This window comes from Austrofundulus limnaeus, unplaced genomic scaffold (genome assembly GCF_001266775.1).
Source record: "Austrofundulus limnaeus strain Quisiro unplaced genomic scaffold, Austrofundulus_limnaeus-1.0 Scaffold2, whole genome shotgun sequence".
NCBI classification, from domain to species: Eukaryota; Metazoa; Chordata; class Actinopteri; order Cyprinodontiformes; family Rivulidae; genus Austrofundulus; species Austrofundulus limnaeus.
Genome location: NW_013952404.1, coordinates 4,264,735 through 4,285,733, shown reverse-complemented (window position 1 = coordinate 4,285,733; position 20,999 = coordinate 4,264,735). Strand labels below are relative to the sequence as shown.

The window sequence follows — 20,999 nt, the reverse complement described above, 5'->3', positions numbered from 1 at the left end:
ATTGAAATTATTATTTTTGGTTGAAAAAATTATTTTTGATTGAAATTATTATTTTTGATTGAAGATGCTTTTTGTTTGATTGAATCATAAAAACACAAATTTACCTCCATACAACTATACTGCTGTATACAGAAAATACGAGAACATTTTGAGTCCTCCTCGGCTGCAGTTCCTCGCCTCGCCGCTAGACGCCCCCACAGGACAGAACGTCCTCCTCCGCTGCAGTTCCTCGCCTCGCCGCTAGATGCCCCCACAGGACCGAGTCCGGTCTTACCTGAGCGGAGCCTCCTCCTCCTTCAGGTGGGAGCTGCTGCTGCAGGTCGACGGGAGTTTTTCTCATGGTTTCTCCGCTGCTCTTCGCTTCAGTAACTTGTCGGCAGACTGACAGCWCATGACAGGAGAGGAAAAGTTCTGTTTCTTGGCGAACTGACGTCGAACCGGCAGAAACTTGTGTTGTTTTGGGGTTATTTTTGATAAATAAATTGCGTTGTTTCATGAAACGCATCGACGGTTTTTTTTTTTTTTAAGGAAATTCTTCACATGAAATTTTCCTGCGAAAACTGAGAGGAGAAAAAAAAAGTTTGGAATTGGAATGAGGCCCCAGGGAGACTCTTCAAATGGAGAGTGAGTGAAATCTGTCCGAACCGGATCTTTAAAGCTTCTCAAGGTATGTTTTTCTTTTGTTTTGTCGGAGTTTTAACAACAGAAATGTTAATTAGCTGTAGTTTTTGTCTAAACTGTACATGGGAGTTAAGTATTCTTGGGAAAATATCTGCTTTAAATACATTTCTGTGGATTTTTCCTCATTATTCTGATTATTGATCTTATATAAAATTATAAAAGTTGAAGTAAAAGAGGAATTCTCATGTAAATAATAAATAAARGTATTAAATACATTTAGATGTGCTCAGCTTGAGGGAACCTGGAGGAGGTAATTTAAAACTTCTGTTTCTTTTTCCCAGCTTAGGACAATAAAAGCTATTGTTTGCTTTCTCTATCCATGGAAATGACTTCTGACACTTTCAGCTGTGCCAGTCTCTGGGTGTTCAAGAGTTTAAAAAAAGGATCCCTTCAGGGACCCTTTTTTTATTGAACTGTTSCATCTGTTGGACTTTGAGCTCCAGATCGAAACCTTTTTTTCCCTCCCAAACTGCACTTTTTAGTTGTTGTTGTTTTTTAATCTTTATTTCATGCACACTGTGGTAGGTGAGGCCAAGAATGAGACATTTGTTTAGAAAGGGTGTGTCACATAMTGGTGCAGCTTCCTTACCAGGCTGCCATGCCAAGGCTTGTACCTGTGGAAATTACAGGTGTGCTGTGGAAGCAGCTGAGCAAAGACCCTGCAACAGATCCAGGTCGGCTTTGATTCAACGATAAAACAGTGGCACACAAGAAATAATCCGTTCCGTTTGAGGAAAACACTTGAGAAGATGCATCTTTTTCTTTTGGAGTCAGATTCAGTTGTGAGCTCTGTGAGTGGAGCAAAGGTCAAAGCAGCTGGTCCAGACTTACAAGAGGAGGAAGAGTCAATATGAGACACATGACTGAGTGAGTGGTGTCTGTGTGTCACCCAGGCCCCGGCTTCATGAGTGGGAAACAGTGTGCCGTTAATCAGACGGATGAGTGAATCATCTGCGGGTCCTCACCACTAAGGGATGGGATGAGATTAGATTAAAGGACAACTTATTGTTCAAGAAGCTTTGTTCTTCTCAGATCAGTCTCCAGATTCCCACCCCCATTGTCACAAGCATCTCATTTCAATACAGTGCCTTATCAACAATGTATTGATGAATATAAAAACAAGTAATCTGYAGCCRTCGACTTCCTTTAGACGTTCGTGCAGAAGTTGGTCTTTTTGCTTTAAATGACACAAATTTGACTTTTTGAGCTTTACATCGTCTTATAATGTTATTTCCTCTTCAGAAACACACTCAGGGTGTTGCTTTGACTCGTTCATGCATGTTTCAGAGATCCTTGAATCTCCTCTGGCCACGTGGAGCTGCCTAAACGCTTGCTGGTGCAAAGCTCCGCCTATTTATACAAAGCTCCTCCCTGGAGCATAATCTGCAGCCGAACTCCCGTCCCACACAGCTCCGTCAGACAATGGTGGCGATTAACAATAATTACTTCTCAATCCAGTTCGTTTCAGATAAAAAAAAAAAAAACACTTCATTGAGGAAATGTACTTTTGGAGACCAAGGAGACTCTTAAAAAGCTCCTACGAAAGGTTGCAAACAGCATGAAGCTTTGTTACGACCACGTGCTGGAAATAGGAGGTTTTTAAAGAGACAGAGGCCAATTTCAAGGGGTTTAGATGTAAAGTCAAATAACATAATTGCTTAATTCGGTATAGRATTGAACTATGTGCCTGGAARATACATAATACCCCTCTTTAATAAAACGTGCTGACACYATGTGAGCAGATGTTGAGTAAAACAACTTATCAGTACTTAACTAAAGCATCAAGTTAGCATCACTGATACCGAGGTCTATGCTTTTTRTTTTGCCTTTAGTTAGTTGATTTCTGATAAAATAAATGACAAATATTTTCTGCAAATAAAAAAATGTATTTTATTAACTAATTAAAGCAGTATAAAACAATTTAATAGTATAAAATAGAATCTCCTTATTGCTTTTTACTGCACAGGTTGCTTATGAAAACGTCACTTTATAATGTGACAAAAATATAAATATAACAATGTCAACAACATAACAAAAAAACCTTCCATTGCACCGGACACAACGAAGAGGACGGGTTTCGGCTATCTCCAAACGGCGTTGAAATAAAWTGGAAATGAAATTACTGATGTCCTCATGATATTATTGATCTGATACTGATGCCCATCTCTGTATCAATACTTTCAATATTTAGATCGATGCGTCCAGTCCTGTTCAGAGTGGGTTTTCTGCTGATGTCTGATTCAGAGCAAGATAATTGTGCCGATTTTTGACCGGATCTTGCCCTTCCATCAATCTTCAGGAGGCTCCGGTAATGTTGATAGCTCCAATGATAATCGTARATATTCCTGCCGTGTGGTAAGAGGGATCAAATCGACTCGGACGGACATCTGGACCACTCCAATCTCAAATCGAGGATATTCAATATGTTGGAATTTTTTGAAATCCCACTGCGTGCGGTGTCCTCCYGAGGACAAACGAGCTGTTGAAGGTGACGTGTATCCAATCAGARAGCGAGGTGAATCCCAGATACAGACAATAAAACAACTGCTATGGCCTTTTTGTTTTGTTTTTCCGCAAACTATCGCCATCGCTTCTTCCTCGTCGGCCATGTTTGTTTACTCTGAATTCACGTTTAAATAAGAGGTTTTGTGAGATTTCCCGTCTTGACGAGCGAAATCTGTTTTCTTAGGCATCAATCCCTGTTAGCCCCTCCAGGCTGCTGTTGAGAACAGGTTGTATTTTTCTGCTCTTCACAGTCCAGCTGTGTGCAGCCCCTCTGTAAACCCGTCACTGCCAGTTTTAAACGCTTGTTCAGGGGTCCTAAAGGTCGCAGTCCTAACTCAGACTCCTGGCAACCCCAGAGGAAACACAAACATGTCACCTCTGTTGTCACTTTCAAAACCCTGCACAGTTCAATGAAGCGTTTTTACCTAAATAAACAATCAGTAAATCCATTGAGTGTATTTATTATAAACAAGAGTTGCCCCACATGTCCTGCTATGGTCTTGTTTTACTTGTGCACAGATAACATCAGCCAGTGGAAACACACAGCCTCGTATTATAATGTTATCTGAAAATGACTCCCATGTGCCAGCTATTATCCATTTTCTTCCCCGGCTGAGTTATATATTTTTTGTTGTTCTTGTAGGGGACTGAAGGAGGGATGTGGGGTTGGAGGGCTTGGAGCGTTCAGGGAGGGTGAAAGCAGATTTTGAAAGAAGAGTTCTTCAGACGGTAATTATCAATCTCTCAGGAATGCAGCTGCCGCTCTCAGCAGACAAGCCGCTGCACGGCTCTGAGAGCTGCGCCGCTCTGCAGCGTGTCTGACACACACAGAGGCTGTAACACAGCCGTGCAGAAATCTAGTTTGTTTCTGTTTCTCTCGATACCTCCGTGCTCGTTTTCTGAAACCGTATCCCGTTCTGCAGCAGACAAAGAGACCACATAACGTCAGTAAAAAGGAGATTATCTTTCAGTCCAAGTTCTKTGCTGCTGCATGTTTATGCCGATGYGTTGGCAGGAAAAACAAACTCCCTCAAAACTTTTGGCCACCCTGAGTTCTCRGATATTTAAGTCTCGACTACTCAGGGGAGGCAGGAAAAAAAAAACTGGATTTAGTCAATAACCAGTTTCCATTAAAGAGGATTTCCAGTATTCTTCTTGCCATCTGTCATCTGGTAGGTTGAGCGCTCACAGACGAGTTTGCAGGGAGGCAGTTCAGACAAGGTTACTTAAGTTTGTTCTCAAGCAGCAATGCTCTCCTTTGTTTGGTAAAGCCCAGAGAAGACGGCCAACGCCCTGACTGATGTTTGCCTGCAGGTGCTGCACAGTAACACCAGCTTTGCTCAACACTTCATTTAGCAACAAGAGCATAAAAAAACAAGGATTTCCACACAAGCTGTTCGTMTAAAACCTTTTTAGCGTAGGTTTTTGCTGAAACATCTTTCCCACCTTCTGATTGATAAGTTTTCTCTTCTCGTGCAGCTTTAGCAGTGTCGTCGTGTGAAACCAACAGCTTTAAGGCGTAGATGTGAACGGCCCCATGGATAAACTGAGCCGGTCCTAATTCAAACAAAGGTGACTGTCTGTAACGCCACTCCCTCCTSCCTGATCCCCATGAGGTCTGCTCTGGCAGCTTCCCTGTGTGACTCAGTGTGGTTACATTTCTACTTCCTGTATCCCCCCCCACCACCTCCCCTCCTTTGTCCCCCAGGCCGCTCTCTTACCTGAGAGACTCTCCTGTTTGCCCGAGTCGATAAGGTTACTGCTCTCTGTGGGAGTTTTGAGAGCTGCTGTTGGTCAGAAGTTGTTCAACTCCTGTTTGGATCAAGCAACGTATAAGTGTAAAATAAAAAGGGACTAACACAGTTTTTGAGTGTGAAGTCCGTCCGTCCGTTTTCTTTCGCTTTTCCGGGTCGGGTCGCGGGGTGTGAAATCCCCCAARTTTTCCACTAACATTTTATTGTTATTTAGCTCAGTAAGTGCTAAAAGTTTACATTGAAGTATTTCGAAATGGAACACAGCCTTTGCCTTGCTCAGCTCTTGTTATGACATCATCATCCTGAGACAACAGAAACCGCTAACGCTGCTAACGTTGCTGAGGATGTAATTTTAAATTTAATTTCAAAATGTGTTTATTGAAAAAAACTATGGATGGTATCTGTGGTCCGGCGGTTTGAAGTGCTGGTCTGACACCGGYCGCAACTGCAAGCTGGATGTCCTGTAGGGAAGCGTTAGCAGAGTTAGCAAGCTAGCAGCTAGGGGTGCAACAATACATGTACCCATATCRAACCGTTCAATACAGAGCTTTAGGTTCAATACACACACGTTGTTTAGGTTTAGCATTTACACTTAGATTTAATATTAATTATATTAACGTTTAAAATAAACATATAGTAAAAATGAGCAAAATGTAAGAACAGCGAGCTAAAAAACAAAACGTCAGTGGAATTTTTTTCACTAACATTTTACACTCAAAGTGAGTTAATAAAAATGTGTTAGTGGCATTTTTTAACATTTTATTTTACATGTGGCGCACTATAGCAACCCATGAAGTGTTTAACCAAGAGCTTTAGGTTTCATACACACTTGTTTTTTAAGGTTTAACATTTACATTTAGATTTAATATTAATTATATTAACGTTTTAAAATAAACATATAGTAAAAATGAGCAAAATGTAAGAACAGCGAGCTAAAAAACAAAATGTTAGTGGAACTGTTTTCACTAACATTTTACACTCAGAAAGTGAGTTAATGAAAATGTGTTAGAGGCATTTTTAACATTTTATTTTACATGTGGCGCACTATAGCAACCCATGAAGTGTTTAACCTTGTTTTTCGACTTCTCGAAAGCAGCTCGTATCGTAAATCCTGCCTTTTGAAGGCATTTTGCACACTTATCGGTTCAGGGTGCGCTAAGAACATCGTAAAGTTTAATTTTTTCATTCTCCGCACAGCGTTTTTGATGAAGCTTCACGGCTCGTAGTCCTGAATTAGCACATTACAGCAGCTCTTTGCCTCTGGCCAGGCAGGTGTCCCAGCTTTGCATGGCTGTAACATCGCTGACGTGTCCGCGGGAGAACTGAGATGTGGATTTGTCCTGGAATTCATGTCTTGAAGCAGCAGAGCGTATCAGCCGTCTGACGTGTAGGGCCAGTAAACGGTGTCTGAGTCTCATGAGGGCATAAACTTTGTTTATTTTTKGGTTTCTGTTGACTTTGTGCAGATGTGTGCACATCGCCGTCGGTGTCTGCGCTGCAGGTATTGACACAGCAGGTTGAGGTTTCTGAGGTTGGAGCGGTACCTTCTGTCCGATGTGAGATTTGACGTCTTTTGTGAAGGSTAAGTAAACAGCATGTTGGGACACACGTCTGCTCCAGCAGGACTGGACCTGATGTTTAAACTCAAATATCTGATACGAGCTAAAGACAGTGAGAGAATACAGACTTTTTTTTAGTAAAACCACCTAAAACGTGTATACGTTGGTAAAAATCAGACTTTTGTGTCTGTAGTTTATGTATAAACTTCTTATTTTTCCACTGAAAGGTAAAGCAATTGTAAATTTTGTGCCGATGGGAAAACAAATGATCAGATTTATATTTTTAGACGTTTGAAAGAGCCATGCGTCACCATCAAAGTTGTTTGCAGGACTGAAAATTACAGGTTGTTTTGTGCGACTGCAGCTTTGGTGGCATGAGTCAGTTCCTTAAAGACCGCAGTAGACAAGCGGTGGTCCTCTGGGTGGTCTTTGCCACAACCCAGAGTTCTTAGCGTTGATCTGGTCGTGCTGTGATGTAAGTAACCTGAGGAGATGTTGGGCTCTCAGCAGCCTGTGGGCTGTGAGTGAATAAACCAGCCTCAAAGAGAGCGACAGAGACGTTTGATTATTGCGGCCAGAGCTGATGCAGGGATGTTAGTCACGCTCAAATGACTGTAATTTGGAGCAGGAGGAACACGATGCAAAGTGTAAGGACGGGCCCGGCACTACTTTTCTCCTGAGGAAGATGGAAACGCTGCAGTTATTGAGCTTTCACTGCAGCGAACTCAAGTTCAGCTACAGAAACAGCTGAAAACTTTTCTTGTTTAAAACCTCCTGTCGGATTTAGCYGAATCCTTCCAATATCCGTTTGGATGCACAGGTTTTTCTTGAAGATTTAAAATAATGGTTCCAGAAAAATCYGAGGTAGGACATTAAAACATTGATATTAAATGTAACAGATGTCCTGCTGCTCATGTTTCAAATGTGGTTTCATTGTGAAAAGTGTCACATTAATGTAAACACAGAACATTGCGTCAAAAAACATTTTCTCTTTAAGTTGTAGTTTTGTTCAGACTTAAATATGTACCAAATTGATTAATGAATTGTCATTTCTGTTGTAGCCTATTTAGGTGTTTTAGAACATAAAACTAAATCTAAAGTAAAGAGTATTTAAATTTACACTTTTCTTTAGTTTTGCAAATGTTTTATATGTATTATTGTACAATAAGACAAAACACAGTTCTTTAAATGCAATGCTTTTTTTACGAAACAAAACTGATTGTTTAATCAAATTATTAGTTTCACTACCAAACCTACTTTAATTTTAGGGGTTAATATGTGTCATTTGAAGCAATGACTCATATTGGGGTTAGTCAAAATGAAATTGTGCAAACTTTGCATAGATTTAGAAGAAATTGTTTCCTGTTTTTTTTCCAGATAGGTGCTTCCCTGGTTTGGTCATAAAATGATGTGAACGATGGATTAATTATTATTACTTTTTTTTGTCGTTTTTGCTAAAGGCATGTTTGTAAAGCTCAGAGAACTTGACGTTCTGCATGTTTCTGTGGTTTGCTTCCATGAGGCAGCAAAGTTCTCCTACATGCTCCTTCTTAATAACTGATCAGCAGAACAGAGGAGGCCTCAAACTTTTTTTTTAATAAAGATTCATAATTATTTCATTGTGACACAAATCCTGCTGTCAGGTCTGTTTTCTGTCATCTTCAAACCTATTTGTTGTGATGATAAGTATCCAGTAAAAGTCAGAAGCTCGGTGTAAMACACTCGGGAACAAGGCTGGGAAATCCGCCTCAAAGTAGAAAACAAGGCGAAGAGGAGGAAGGAAGGAGCAAAAAGGGGAGGTGGATGAGATCATACAGGAGTGAGGAGAAATGTAAGGATGATGGGTTAATAAAACACTGATGAATGAATGCTTTCTGTTTAGAAAGAATGCTTTAATACACGCAGCTGTGTGCCGTTTAATTTACTCCCTTTAAAAAAAAAAAGTTTTTACCTCCTCCTGGAGTGCTGTTGTGGCCGAGTCGACGTGCGTGAGCTTACGGGTGCGGCTTTGTGAATCATGACTCCTCGTTCTGGAATGAAGGGAGCGGTGCCAGTTTGATCTTAACAGAACTCCAGAAGTTTGGTTTACAACAAGGACGGAGCCGTCTGAAAGCAGAGCGCCCCACAGAGAACGGGGTGCACGTTTATTTGTTGCACGTTTTGGAGGTTTAWATGAATCAGACGACTCCTTTAGCACTGATAAGAACTGATCATTTTATCTGGAATATCAACTATTATGAAAATATTGTGCTTTTAGGTAAAAAAAATAAGGTATTTTTCTAATTACAGTATTATCCCAGTTTTGATGATTTTTTTAATTTTTTTTTCAGGGAGTAGCTCCAGTGTGCGGTGCCATGTCGAACCGTGACTCCCTGGGTTTCGGGGAGCTGCTGCCCCAGGACGTGATCAACATCTTCGCCCAGGAGAAACACAGCAAAAGGGGCCGGAAGAAGCGCACTCGCCCCTTCGGCCGGGCCTTCGGCTGGTTCAGGAAAAAGAAAAGGAAGAGTCTGGGCAGCAACGGGCAGAGCCCCGGCCTGGGCCTGAACTTGGACGGACACCGGGCAGGACATCTGGGTGGACACAGGGGAGGACAGAAGTCACTGAGGCAGGCTCATTCTCAGGGAAACAGTCATGGTAAGACGTCTGACTCTTGGTCTCAGTTTCTGTCTTTTTCCCAGGGTCCAATGCTGTTCCATTTACAGGGAGCGTAAACCTACCTGTCTGTGGTTAAAGATGTTATGATTAAACATCAGCAGATGACATATTACACTCATTATTTGTTTACCTCAAAATAAAAAACTCAAAAAAGCAATGTGTGGAATATTAGGCACGCCCCATTATTAAATAACTTGTAGAACCACTTACAGCAGTAATAACTTGATGTAATCGTCCTCTCTATCACTTCATCAGTCTCACACATCAATCACTTTACAGCTCATTGAGGTTTACAGACGTTTGTTTCTGCACAGATCAGGGTCTCAGATACATTTTTATTCTCTTTTTTTTTTTTTTAGCATTTGTAACGTTTGGGACAAGCTGTCGAACAGACAGCCTCACTTTCAACTCCTGAATAATTTAAAGGGAACACAGCTAGTGGTACCATTACACATCATTTGATAAAAATTTACTTAAACTGTAAATTAATTTTCTTTATATTTTATGTGCCGTTATTTAACCAGGCAAGTCCCTTTTGAGATCGCCGCTCTCTTTTTCAAAGGAGGCCTGGGCCTGAAGGCAACCTATTGTACATGTTTTTGGGGTGTGGGGGAAACCGGAGTACCCGGAGCGTTTCTATAGTTTCTAGCTTTTATAAATTAAAAAATATATATTGTCACACAAACAGTGAAGCATACTGGGTAATGATAACTTTTATTAGCTCCTCCGGTGCAAGGCTGCAAGCTTTGTACAACTTAAAGGTTAATTATTAATAATATCTGATGTTTAGACCTTTTAAATTAAACCAAAGTGCGTTGACAGAGTGGAGAATATAGAAATRACTCTGCCTGCATCTGAAAATGTGGATGGAACAGAGCTGCTTTATGAAAGAACATTAGCTTAGCCTGTTAGCTTTCACGTTAGCCCCCAAGCTAATACATATTTATATAAATATACGTGAATGGTGATATAGCCTTAGCTTCTGAGTTAATAATATTCGCTCTGAAACCAACACAACATGATTACAAAAAAACATGTGGCATTAGTTCACAAATGGTTAACTCTATATTGCCATATGTATTTATATACAAATATACATATTAGCTCGGGCGCTAACATGCAAGCTAATAAGCCAAGCTGATATTCTTCCATTAAATAGCTCTCTTGTCTCCTCTCTGTCAACGCTCTGGTTTCATTTCAAATGGCTGATCATCAGATATTGTCCAAAATTAACTTTCAAGCTGGATAGAGCTCGCTCACATCCTCGCACCGGAGCACTTGGTCAACATCGTCTTTTACTTGTTATGCTTTGCAGCGTAAATAACATGGCACCATCTGTGCGGACAATATGGATATTTTTTATTTTATAAAAACTAAACAGCCTACTCTATTTTTACAGTCTTTGTTTTACAGTTGAAATTAATATTCGTCAAATAATGTCTARCGTTGCGACTGGTCAGGATTGCCGTTAATTTAAAGAATAGACTCACTGCAAAACCAGCTCAGATCATCAGCACTCCTCCACCGTGTTTGTCAGCTGGCACTGAGGTGTTCGTGCTCTAAAGTGTGACAAGGTAATTGAGGCCTGTAGAGTCTGAAATGGAGCCTCTTTTGTTTTCCTCCAGGGACCGACCTTGGGGTGAACTTCCTGCTGCTGCCACTCTTGACTTATTCACTCGTGAATAATTGTTCTCATTGTAGAATAAATGACTTTAGATTTATGTGACCTTTTAACCTCGTAAGATTTATGAAAAGCAAACATTTTAAAGTTTTTAGATTCTTCTGATGTCTTTTCTCACATGACGTCGTTAACACACACACCTGAATGTTTAATCAAGGGAAGTAGATGATGTAAATGTAATGTTAAAAATGTAAAAATAATTTTAGCCCATTTTTGTAGGTCTCAAGTTGACATGATGTTATATCAACAGGTCGCTGTTTGAGTTGGATGCAAAAGGGTTAAAAGAAGAGTGGGAATAAAGTGGGAACCAGTTTAAATATCATGTTCCTTGACTCCCAGGCATGTGTGTTTGTTCACCGAAAGGATGTTTGAACACTGATTTCCTACCTTTTCTGACCTGCAGATCACTTTGTTTGCTGTTTTAAAAAAATCCCACTTTCTCTTGTTCCGTGAAACCTTTGCTTACTTACCTGGTCTTCAGGCTAACTAGAGAAAGAAGTTTACTTTTCTTTTAAAGACTAACCAGGGTCGAGGGCTGCAGAGGAGCCAAGGTTACATTTCTGTGTATAWAAACTGCAGGATTTAATTGTATCCTATTCAATCCTGGTTGTGAACAGTCTTTGAGCGAAGGGTGTCTGCTTTCACAGGGTCTYRTTTCTGCTGTATGCAGATGATGTGGTTCTCTTGGTGTCTTCAGGCCAAGACCTTCAGCTTGCACTGAGGCAGTTCACAGTCAAATGTGATGTGACTCCCTCTAAAAAAAAGGGTGGAATGCCTCGTCAGCGTGGGGGGGTGTTGACAGATTGGGGCCGTTGCTCCGGTCAGTCCTCATGAAGAAAGAGCTGAGCTGAAAGCTTTAGATTTACTGGTCTTTTTATATTCCAGCCCTCACCTGTGGTCATGAGACATAGATCATGACCAAAAGAAGGAGATCCTGGACACAAACAACCAAAATGAGCTTCAAAAGGAGTCAGTTGAGGTGGTTCATCWGATTAGGATGCCTCCTGGACGCCTCCCTTTAGAGGTGTTCCAGACACGTCCCACTGGTAGGAGGTCCGGGGAAGGTCCAGGAAGTTGCCTGGGAATGCCTCGTGTCCTCCAGGATGTGTTGGGAAGTGTCTCTGGGGAGAGGGAGGTATGGCTTTCCTGGACCTGTTGCCTCCGTGACCCGACTACTGATAATGGTAGAAAGTGGACATGGAGCTTTTAATTTCTTTCTTCTTTTTTTTGCGAGAAATGATGGTTTTCTATTTGTTTTGGTCAAACTTTCAAAAATGGCATTTTGTGTGATGTTTAAGGTATTTGTTGAGAATGACTCGCAGCTATTACCACCAAATTTAGCTCAATATCTGTAAAAAGTCATATTTTTTTGTTGGCTAAGGCTAATTACTAGAGGTACACCGATAAATTGGCCATTTTTATTAGCACCGATTTCCTTAATTTTGAGCGATATGAGATCGGTCGATACTTAGATAAGATCGGTGGAAAAGATCGGCTTCTCATCTACCTCCACAAATGTCTGAAAATCATTCACTGTCCCCTTTTGCTCTGCAGTGAGCACAATCTAATGTCCAGTTAAAACAAGTTTGTATTGTTTCAAGGGTATTTATTGTTCAATGTTTTTCTATGAAATAAGATTGGAACATTGAAGGTGTATTGTGACCTTATAAGACCCACCAGTGTTATTTAAAAAAAATCAATATCGGCCAAAATCAGAATTGGCAGGTCAGACTTTTTAAAGATTGGTGATCGGCCAGAAAACTGCCATTGGTCCTGCTAATTACCTGYTCTGGCCGTTTTGAATTGGATTGATTTAAAGTTGCTTCTTTACTGCAGGGGCGGTTCTGCGGGCGGGGCCAMAGGGGCCCCATCTAAAATCTGATTGGCCCCCTGAAGTGCCCCTGTCCTTTCACTCATCTGTCCTTGCYTAAGAACAATGATGGTGGCTGCAGTTCCACTTCCAAACACTAGTGGCACTAATGAGTCAGCTGGGAAAGTCCAACATGAAGCAAGCTCACAGGAGTCTTTTTCAATTTGAACAATCCTGCAAAAAAAATTTTTTTTTACTGACAACAATGGCTAGATTTTCTCACATTTGTATTTGAGAGTATTTTATTTATGTACAGTAAAAAATCGTGTAAAATTGATAAGGAGAATTTACTGTGCAAGCCTTTAGCGTTTGAACATGTGTGACTGATATTTGTGTGCAAGGATGTTGAACAAATACTTGGCCCCTCTATGAATATTGCAGCCCCTTGATGGCCCCTTGCACTGAAAAATCCTAGATCCGCCACTGCTTTACTGAGAGTTTCACTAAACTCCTTCCACAGATTCATGAAATGTTTTATATATGCTACAGACAGGCACACACACTGGGTTTTATTATCTTTGTGTCGACTTGCATTGACTTMCATTAATTTTTTACAGCCTAACCCTGATCCCTTACCCTAAACCTAACCCAAAAATTAAGTCTTTCCCTTGTGTGGACCAGAGAAAATGTCCACACAATGGTCGTCTAATGTCAAATTAAGTCTTCACAACAACATAAAGACATGCACATGTACACACACACACAAACTGTATCACCTTCGCCTTTGGTGTCAGATGATTACTATCAAATACGTGCTACAACCTTGTCCTTCTAAACAAGACAAAACAGCAACAGTGTGACGTCTCATAGCTGATGCACACATTATGTGCACAGACCAGGCATTAAAAAATCCATAATTTACCAAGAAAATAGCAGCAACAGTTTGATTTTTCCCAGAGCTGTTCTCTACAGATCATGTTGGAGCTTGCAGAAGCACACTCGTATTTCAGCAGCTCGGTCTGTGCCAGTTCTGTTTCTCTTTGCGAGCACTTTTTTTTTTAAAATGTCGAGCGGTGTGAACTGTCATYATTAAGCCTCGTTTTGTTCTTAGATAATTCACGACCTTGAAGGATTAAGACCTGAAACTGAAGACAGAAGAAGAAAAAAAAAAAAAGGTTTCTTGTTTTAATGAGGCAGTGTTTAGTTGCTCTGGGCTGTTTGCTCGTGTTTGTCTGGAAGCGCTCATGATCCTGGCCGACTGCTTTACAGACACAAGAGGCTCCGCTTGTTTGTTTTTTCTGCATCTTCTCATGGGGAAACCCAGATCGTACGTGGGAATGCTGTTGGGGAGATTTCCATGGGACTTATTCTCACTCGCATCGTCAAACTACATCGGCATCAGAGGAGGAACGTGTAAAAAACATTTTATAGCACCTCTGTGGATTTGCTWGATAATATGTCTTATGACGTTTGTGGGATCTGTGCATAACTGTCCTGGTTGATAACCTCAGCAGAGTTCTGTTTGAGAAAGCAAAGAGATAAGGTCTTTATCCTCTGCCAAGGTTTTAGATGCCCACACTGGGCAGAGGTCAAAATGGTTTTTTTGCAAAGTTAAGTAGAATAAAACTGATTTTATCGCCTATATTTTTAAAAAATAAGTGTTTAGGCATGTATAGGAGGGCTGCTACAGTAAATAWTATTTACAGCTGTGTATTATATGCCTCTAAGTGGTAGGCCTCGGGGTACAGAAATACCACATACAGAGCTGAATGTGATTTATGAACAGGCTGTTTACTGAGCCCTCAGCAATGATGGCTCTGTCTCATCAGACAGGAGCTGCGCAGATATTTAAATACATCACAGGTGGTTTATTACAGGAGGAGATGTGCTGCAGAAAACTGTATCCCCCTCCAGCTGAGCTCCTGATGATGATCTGTAATGATGCCAGYGGAGGGGGGTGCTTGGTAAAACCGGGCTCGGTGCCAGTTAATTAAAAATCAGGCCAGAATCATTTCCTAAAAAAAAAAAACAGAGAGAACAAGGGGTTCTGTCTTTCAGCTTTTCCAATTACATTTCATATTCAGAAATGGCTGAGTCAGTTCTGCTGATGTGTTTGTTTTTAAGAGGAACTGTACGTCTCCTAACAAGATGAGGCGACATGCTATCRTTGCATCTGAAACTTTAACTTGTTTTCAGTTTTACTTTAGGATGAAAGCACAGGTTGACCCGGATTCCTCCCGTCTGCGTGAGGRTCAAAACCCCGGTGCTCCTGTGGTGAATGCAGTTTTTGCAAACACAACTGGTGGAGTTTGACCGATGGAGGAGCTGCACAGAAGCAGGCTCTGAGCTGATAAACCCTGACCTCCTAAACCTTTTAGTGTTGTAACCCCAATAATTCTGCATTGTCTGCTTTTCTGCAGCACAGCACAGTTATCAGAGCAGAGATTTATTGACTCCGTCGCTTCATGTGGATYTTTACTTGTCTGTCATTTGTCTCTGTGCCTTTCTGTCCGTCAGCCTTTTGTAAAACTGGACAGGTGCCTTTTTGTTTCTCTTGTTGTTTTCTTTTTTTATGCTTTTAGAGGAATTTGCTCAAGTTTATTAGGTCACACAGTCCTAACAAGGTATTCTCAGAAGGTCACCTGTTTGTTTCAAAAACACTCCCCGAGAGATTCCTGGGATTCCTGATCTTTGAGTTATTTCTTTGAGGAAGCTCGAAAAAGAGAGCTCTTTGTGTGTTTGTGTGTACGGGTTTGTGCCTTGGATCAGGTCTTTTAAATTAGTGGTTCCCAAACTTTTTATCTTCTGACCCACAAAACATCCATGGCAAAAACTTGTGACCCCAAATATTACTGGTCTGAGTACACGAACTTCATTAATAACCCTAAAAACACAGGCTTTTTGACAATATAAACAGCTTGTACACAAATATAAATACTTATTTATACTTATTTTGTGTTTTTGTATAACTATAGGGAAAATATTACACCAGCAATTATTTTATTACCCTTTAAATTGATTTCTGGAGATTATCCAAGGTGCTTCATGACCCATAATTGGGTCCCAAGCCCAACTTTGGGAACCAAAGAGCAGTGGTTCCCAAACTTTTCAGCTTTTGACCCATAAAATAACAGTAGCAGAGACATGTACCCAACTATGTTTGGATGATAAACATTTGTATCAGGTCAACAAAACATGGGCATAGTAACAATATTTTTATGCTACATTTATCCATTTTAAATATACTAACCTCACTCCTTTGTAACAACTAAGGCAAAAACGTAATTAATTCAGAAAATATTTTCAGGACCCCACCTTGATGTTTTGGGACCCCACTATGGGTCCCGACCCCAACTTTGGGAAACACTGTTTCATTAATTAGATTTTCTTTGTTGATTAATTAGTGAAAGATAATACTTACTGAAGCTGGCCTTTAAACCCCGAATGTGTTGAATGTATTAGTTCTTCAAATGTCACCGTTAAAACTGTAGTTTTGATTCTTTTTTTAGGAATTATCTGCAGACTTTATGGGTTAAAAACCAAGTTTGACTGTAAATAAAATTTACAAGAGGAGGCATAGAGGATGACTGTGACGACACTAATGAAAGCAGTTTTCTGACAGTAGAAGAAGTAAAACATAAAGAGGAAAAACAATTTTCAGCACAATATATTTATTAAAAGTAAAGGATAGTAACATTTTTACAAGTTACAACATCCAGCTTTAAACTGCTGCATAATATCTTTTTGGGGTAAAACTATTACCTTCAGTTGTTCTCCCATAAATGCAGGTAAAACTGGAATTTAATGTATTCTTATCCTGGTTCTAATCAGTAAATAATCTAATTTATATAAAGTTATTTTATAAATAAAATCTGACTTTCTATGTTTGTATTCAGGTCTGACTTTTTGTGTTAATGAGTCATGTTGCCTCATATGTCAACAACAAGCCTCTGCTTGTTTGTTTTCTGTTTTCGGTAGCTGAAACATTTTCATACAGCTATATTTAGAAGATCCTGATGCTGCTGCATCTTTCATACTCAACAAATAGTTTTAGTCCCTTTTTGATGACGCTCTCGTGCACCCTCACCGTGCTCTAAACGCCACTCAGGCWCGTGTTTCTCAGGATACACGACACGACCGCCACGGGTCTGATAGGTTGTTTCTACGACCTGTTCGCCATCACGGTTATAGCYTCAGCGTGAAGCCGGCACGATCATTAGTGATGTACGATACCGCCGATTTCCTTTTGATTCTGATATCCGAGTAATACTCTGGTGTCGGCTTTACTGGTCTGATACTTTGTGCAAAACACTTGTTAAATTTTTTAAAAAGTATTTCAAATAACTGCTTCATAAAGAAGTAGCTTATTTATTCTTTTAAAACTCAGAGGTATATTTGTGTAGCTGAACCAGTACAACATAGAAACCAAACAGACACAATCATACAAAATAAGAACAATAAAAAACAAAGTAAGATAATTAAATTATTAAATAGGTTCTTGTTTATTTATCAAGAATTACTATAAAACAATGGAGGAAAAAGTAGTTCCCACTAAACGCGTAGGGTTTAGTCAAGATTTCAGTAGTTTAGTTACTTTCCATTGTGTTCCTGTTAATGATACCTGAAACGACAGAAGTATCAAAGTATCGATACTTTGATTTTAGAATCGATTCTGGAGCATAAAGTTCTGGAATCGGTGGTATCGATCCACACATCAATAACGATCAGTCCTGCTTCAGATTCTCAACAGCCGAACTAGAGGTGCTGCTACCATGTAAGCCATGTAATGAGACCTCTGGTTTTTAGGAAAACCTCACTAAAGTCCTGGAAACACCGACCATGTTGTGGCTCATTTTTAAGTTGAATGTTTTTTTACTCAGTGCCGTTGTATAAATAATGTCCTCACTTACAACAAATGCAATTTATTTAAGAGTAACAAAGCAGATTCCCACAGGTGCAAGCTGATAAAAATGACATGATGGGTCTGTTCCAGGCTGTTAGAGCTTTTAAAGCAGACTGGGATTATCTCAGACCACTCTGCCGCCACTTGTTTCATGGAAACTTGCTTAAAATGCTTTTGTTGACACTAAAGCAAGAGAGCCGGCAAAGTTGGACCAATTACCTGAAATACTGTAAAGGCACTTCTGTAGCTCCACATGACACAATAACAGTGAAGAGCCGGAGAACAGGTTTGTGGTAGAGTTTCACTTTGTTCTTTATATCAGGAGATGATCTACTGCCTGTTTTTATAAACTGTCACTTACCTACTGTTCTCTGAAAGATGTTCGTCATTACTTAACTTCAAAACTAAAAAGACTGAAGACTGCCTGAAAACTGTCAGGGTGAGACCTAAGATGAGAAACACGCTGTAAACAGTTACGCAACAGCATTCATTATTACCTCGGTCTTTGGTGCATTTAGTGGGATTTTATTACAATAGGTGAAGAGTCACCACACCCAAATTGCCAGCAGTCGTCACATTTAGGTCATCCAAATGATGAGGACTGTTAACAGTGACAGATATCAGTCTATTTGAGTTTTTACTTTTCATCGAGTTCCTTTTATTCTTCACCTTTTAATGTTTGGCTTTACTGTTAATAAACTAAGAACAGCCAAAGGCAGCAGCGTTAGTTTATGAAATGGTACATTGTTTTCATTGTTGAGATGTATAGAGATGTGGCTTTGTTCCAGTTATTGTTGAGAAAGGACAAATGTTTGCCAACACACTCTGACAGCGCTACAGAGAGGCTGATAAGGCTCTCGGTGCTGTAAGTCCTGCAGGAAACCGTTCAGGATCATTGTATRGAGAAAAGACCTCACACTTGCAAAACTCTTGATAAAGGTAACGTTAACTCACTAAAGTTAAGTCAAAGTTTACACACTGTTGAGTCATTTTGCAGTTTTTGTTTWAATTTTTTTTTTTTGTCTTAGAATTCGTTCTGAGTGATGCTGAATGTAACCGAGCCGGTTTAATTTAACCTGAGTTTTGGAGCTCAGAAACATTGATCAGGTTGTGTTCGAGGCTCCGAGAGCGGATCCGATACATCATCGTGTTTTCGGCTGAACTGGAGCAATTTGCCACTTCTGTCTTACTTTTCGTTACTTTGATGGTAACATTTTCTCATTAGAGATAAACACAACATTTAGCTGACGCTGTTAATAATTCTGTCCTTATTGTAAGAATGTTTAATTAATTTAAAACTTGCTCGTTAAAAATAATGATGCACCGAACGATTGGCCTGAAATCACTACCGTATGGTTTTCATTTTTAACGGCTCAAACCAGTGACCGGCTGAACAAATCCTAAAAATCAGACTTTTTTTTTCTCCATTCTTTAAACGATCAGTGCTGAGAAATCCAACATTTTTTCTGTCATTGAATGCACCACAAGCATGTCATCAGTGTTGCAAATTCCTCGCTAGATTGACCAAGTTTTCATTCGACTCCAGTAATTTTTTATATTGTTTTAAAGCAACTGGAGGTAAATCTAAATTTTATTTTATTTTTTCTGTAGTGTTTGGAGATGTTTAAAAGCTGCACATGAAGGAACTAATTGTTCAACAGCCTGTCCGGAACATCTTAGCTGAAAGAAAATCTGTAGCAAAAATTCAGCGGGTCAGAGCTAATAAAAAACCAGATATTGGCATCGGCCCACAAAACCTGAATCAATGCATCTTAGGAAATTGGTGTCCCAGCATGTTTTTTTCTTCTGTTAACCAGTAACTAGTTGTTAGTGCAATAAAGGTCTTAAAACTGTAAGTGCTGAGAYTTTTCATTACTTAACCCGTTTAAATTTTTGCTTTTAGGGTTTTGACTAAAATAATTTATTTATTTTGCAGCTTAGGTTCATAGCTTCTTTAAAGATTTGTCTTTCTGCATAAGTATGCTGTATGAAATTCTTCTAGATTCCGTAATACATACGTTACTATTGTCTCTTTTCTATAAGGAACTCCTAAACATTAACATGACTTAATGTTAGAGTATTTATTTAGACGTTGCAGTGTATTAACCATGGACTTGTTGTCTGCAAATACGTCAGAGGTTTCCATAAACATGTATTAATTAAATAAAACACCTCACAAATAACTAATAGTCATCTGAGCATTTTTTTATTTGGGTGTGAACTTGCCACCACTTGGTTTTGCGAGGTGTACCCCCTGGAGGTTGTAATTCAAGTGTAACACTGTTTCATTGTCACATATAGTAGAAACATTTGGCAAACACTCATTAAGCAGGCACCAGCAGGCCTGAATATTTTCACTTTTCCGACGARGTTAGATTTGTCGGTTTAAACCGACGTGACGGGATACAAACGGAGCCGTGGAAACGGGCCTTCTCCATAAGAACTCCTGTGTGTTTTCAGCCTGTCGTGAATCCCGTATATTTTTAGGGAAAGCCGATACATGCTGGTTTCCTGGTGAGCCGATTGTGTTGTCTGACAGTGAGGTAGAGTGTGACCCATCGTGATGCAGGTGTATCAGTTACCTGGATTCTAGTCCTCGTCACACCACTCCTGCTGCGCCTTTTCTTTCAGCCGTGGTGTTTATATTTAATTCACTGAAAACCAAGAACGTGGAGAGAGTCAAAAGGTTCACTTGAGCTGTGACCAGGTTTCATTAGCATGCATGTCAAGCATACTTCTTTTTTAAGACCTCGAGCTCTTTCTCGCTGTTGTCGCAGAGCTTTTAGTTGGGGTTGTGTTGATTACCGAGGCAGACATCACCCTGAGAGCTGGAGAGAATATCTTTAAATAGTTGTCTTCCGGACTTTGCAAAACAAGTTAAAGGGGCAAGTTAGGGCAGAGTTGTGAGGTGTGTTTGTGTGTGTGTGTCTCCTGGTTCTCACATCAGTGCTGGTTCGTGTGTCGAGGTGTGCTGCTTGTTGTCGGGTCAGCTGGGAACGCGATTGGCTGCAAATGGCGGTCTCTCTGGGACTTTCAGGTGGGCAGAAAAGATGGTGGCCGATCCCCACCACCGTAAAAGCAGACGTTTTGAATCACTCCCGTCCAGCGGAGGACTACAGAGTATCAGGACAAAACCCCTGCACCGCAGGTAGAGTTTCTTTTGTCTAAAGTTGTCTTGACCTGCTGGCACTCCCACCTCCCTGACGAGCTCTTTATTACGATCTGCTTGACACTAACATTGTTATATCAACTTAGGAGTTATTGAGTCACAATAACAACACATTTCTCAAATATTATCATTGAGCTTTGTACTTTTTGTGTTTCCTGCAAAAGCAAAGACTTACTTTGGCACAATCTGTTATACAAAAACAATGTTATATACTTTTAATATTCTTTTGCCTTAATTTTTTAACATACATATAGAAATATGATTATTATTTAAGCAAAT

The 20,999-nt window shown here is 40.1% G+C and overlaps 1 protein-coding gene across 2 annotated transcripts in view; it reads left to right on the top strand.

Annotated features, from left to right (window-relative positions):
• The first annotated feature begins 68 nt into the window (after positions 1 to 68).
• si:dkey-157l19.2 (uncharacterized protein KIAA1522 homolog) overlaps positions 69 to 20,999 on the top strand; it is a 30,866-nt gene continuing 9,935 nt past the window's right edge. Inside the window, exons 1-2 of one of the 2 annotated variants that reach the window (XM_014011448.1) lie at positions 69 to 667; positions 8,830 to 9,136. In XM_014011448.1, the coding sequence (XP_013866902.1) occupies positions 8,854 to 9,136 (283 nt within the window). In that variant the 5' untranslated portion in view covers positions 69 to 667; positions 8,830 to 8,853. Of the gene's footprint in view, positions 668 to 8,829; positions 9,137 to 19,973; positions 20,700 to 20,999 lie in introns of those variants that run through there. The other variant, XM_014011456.1, reaches the window with a different exon arrangement.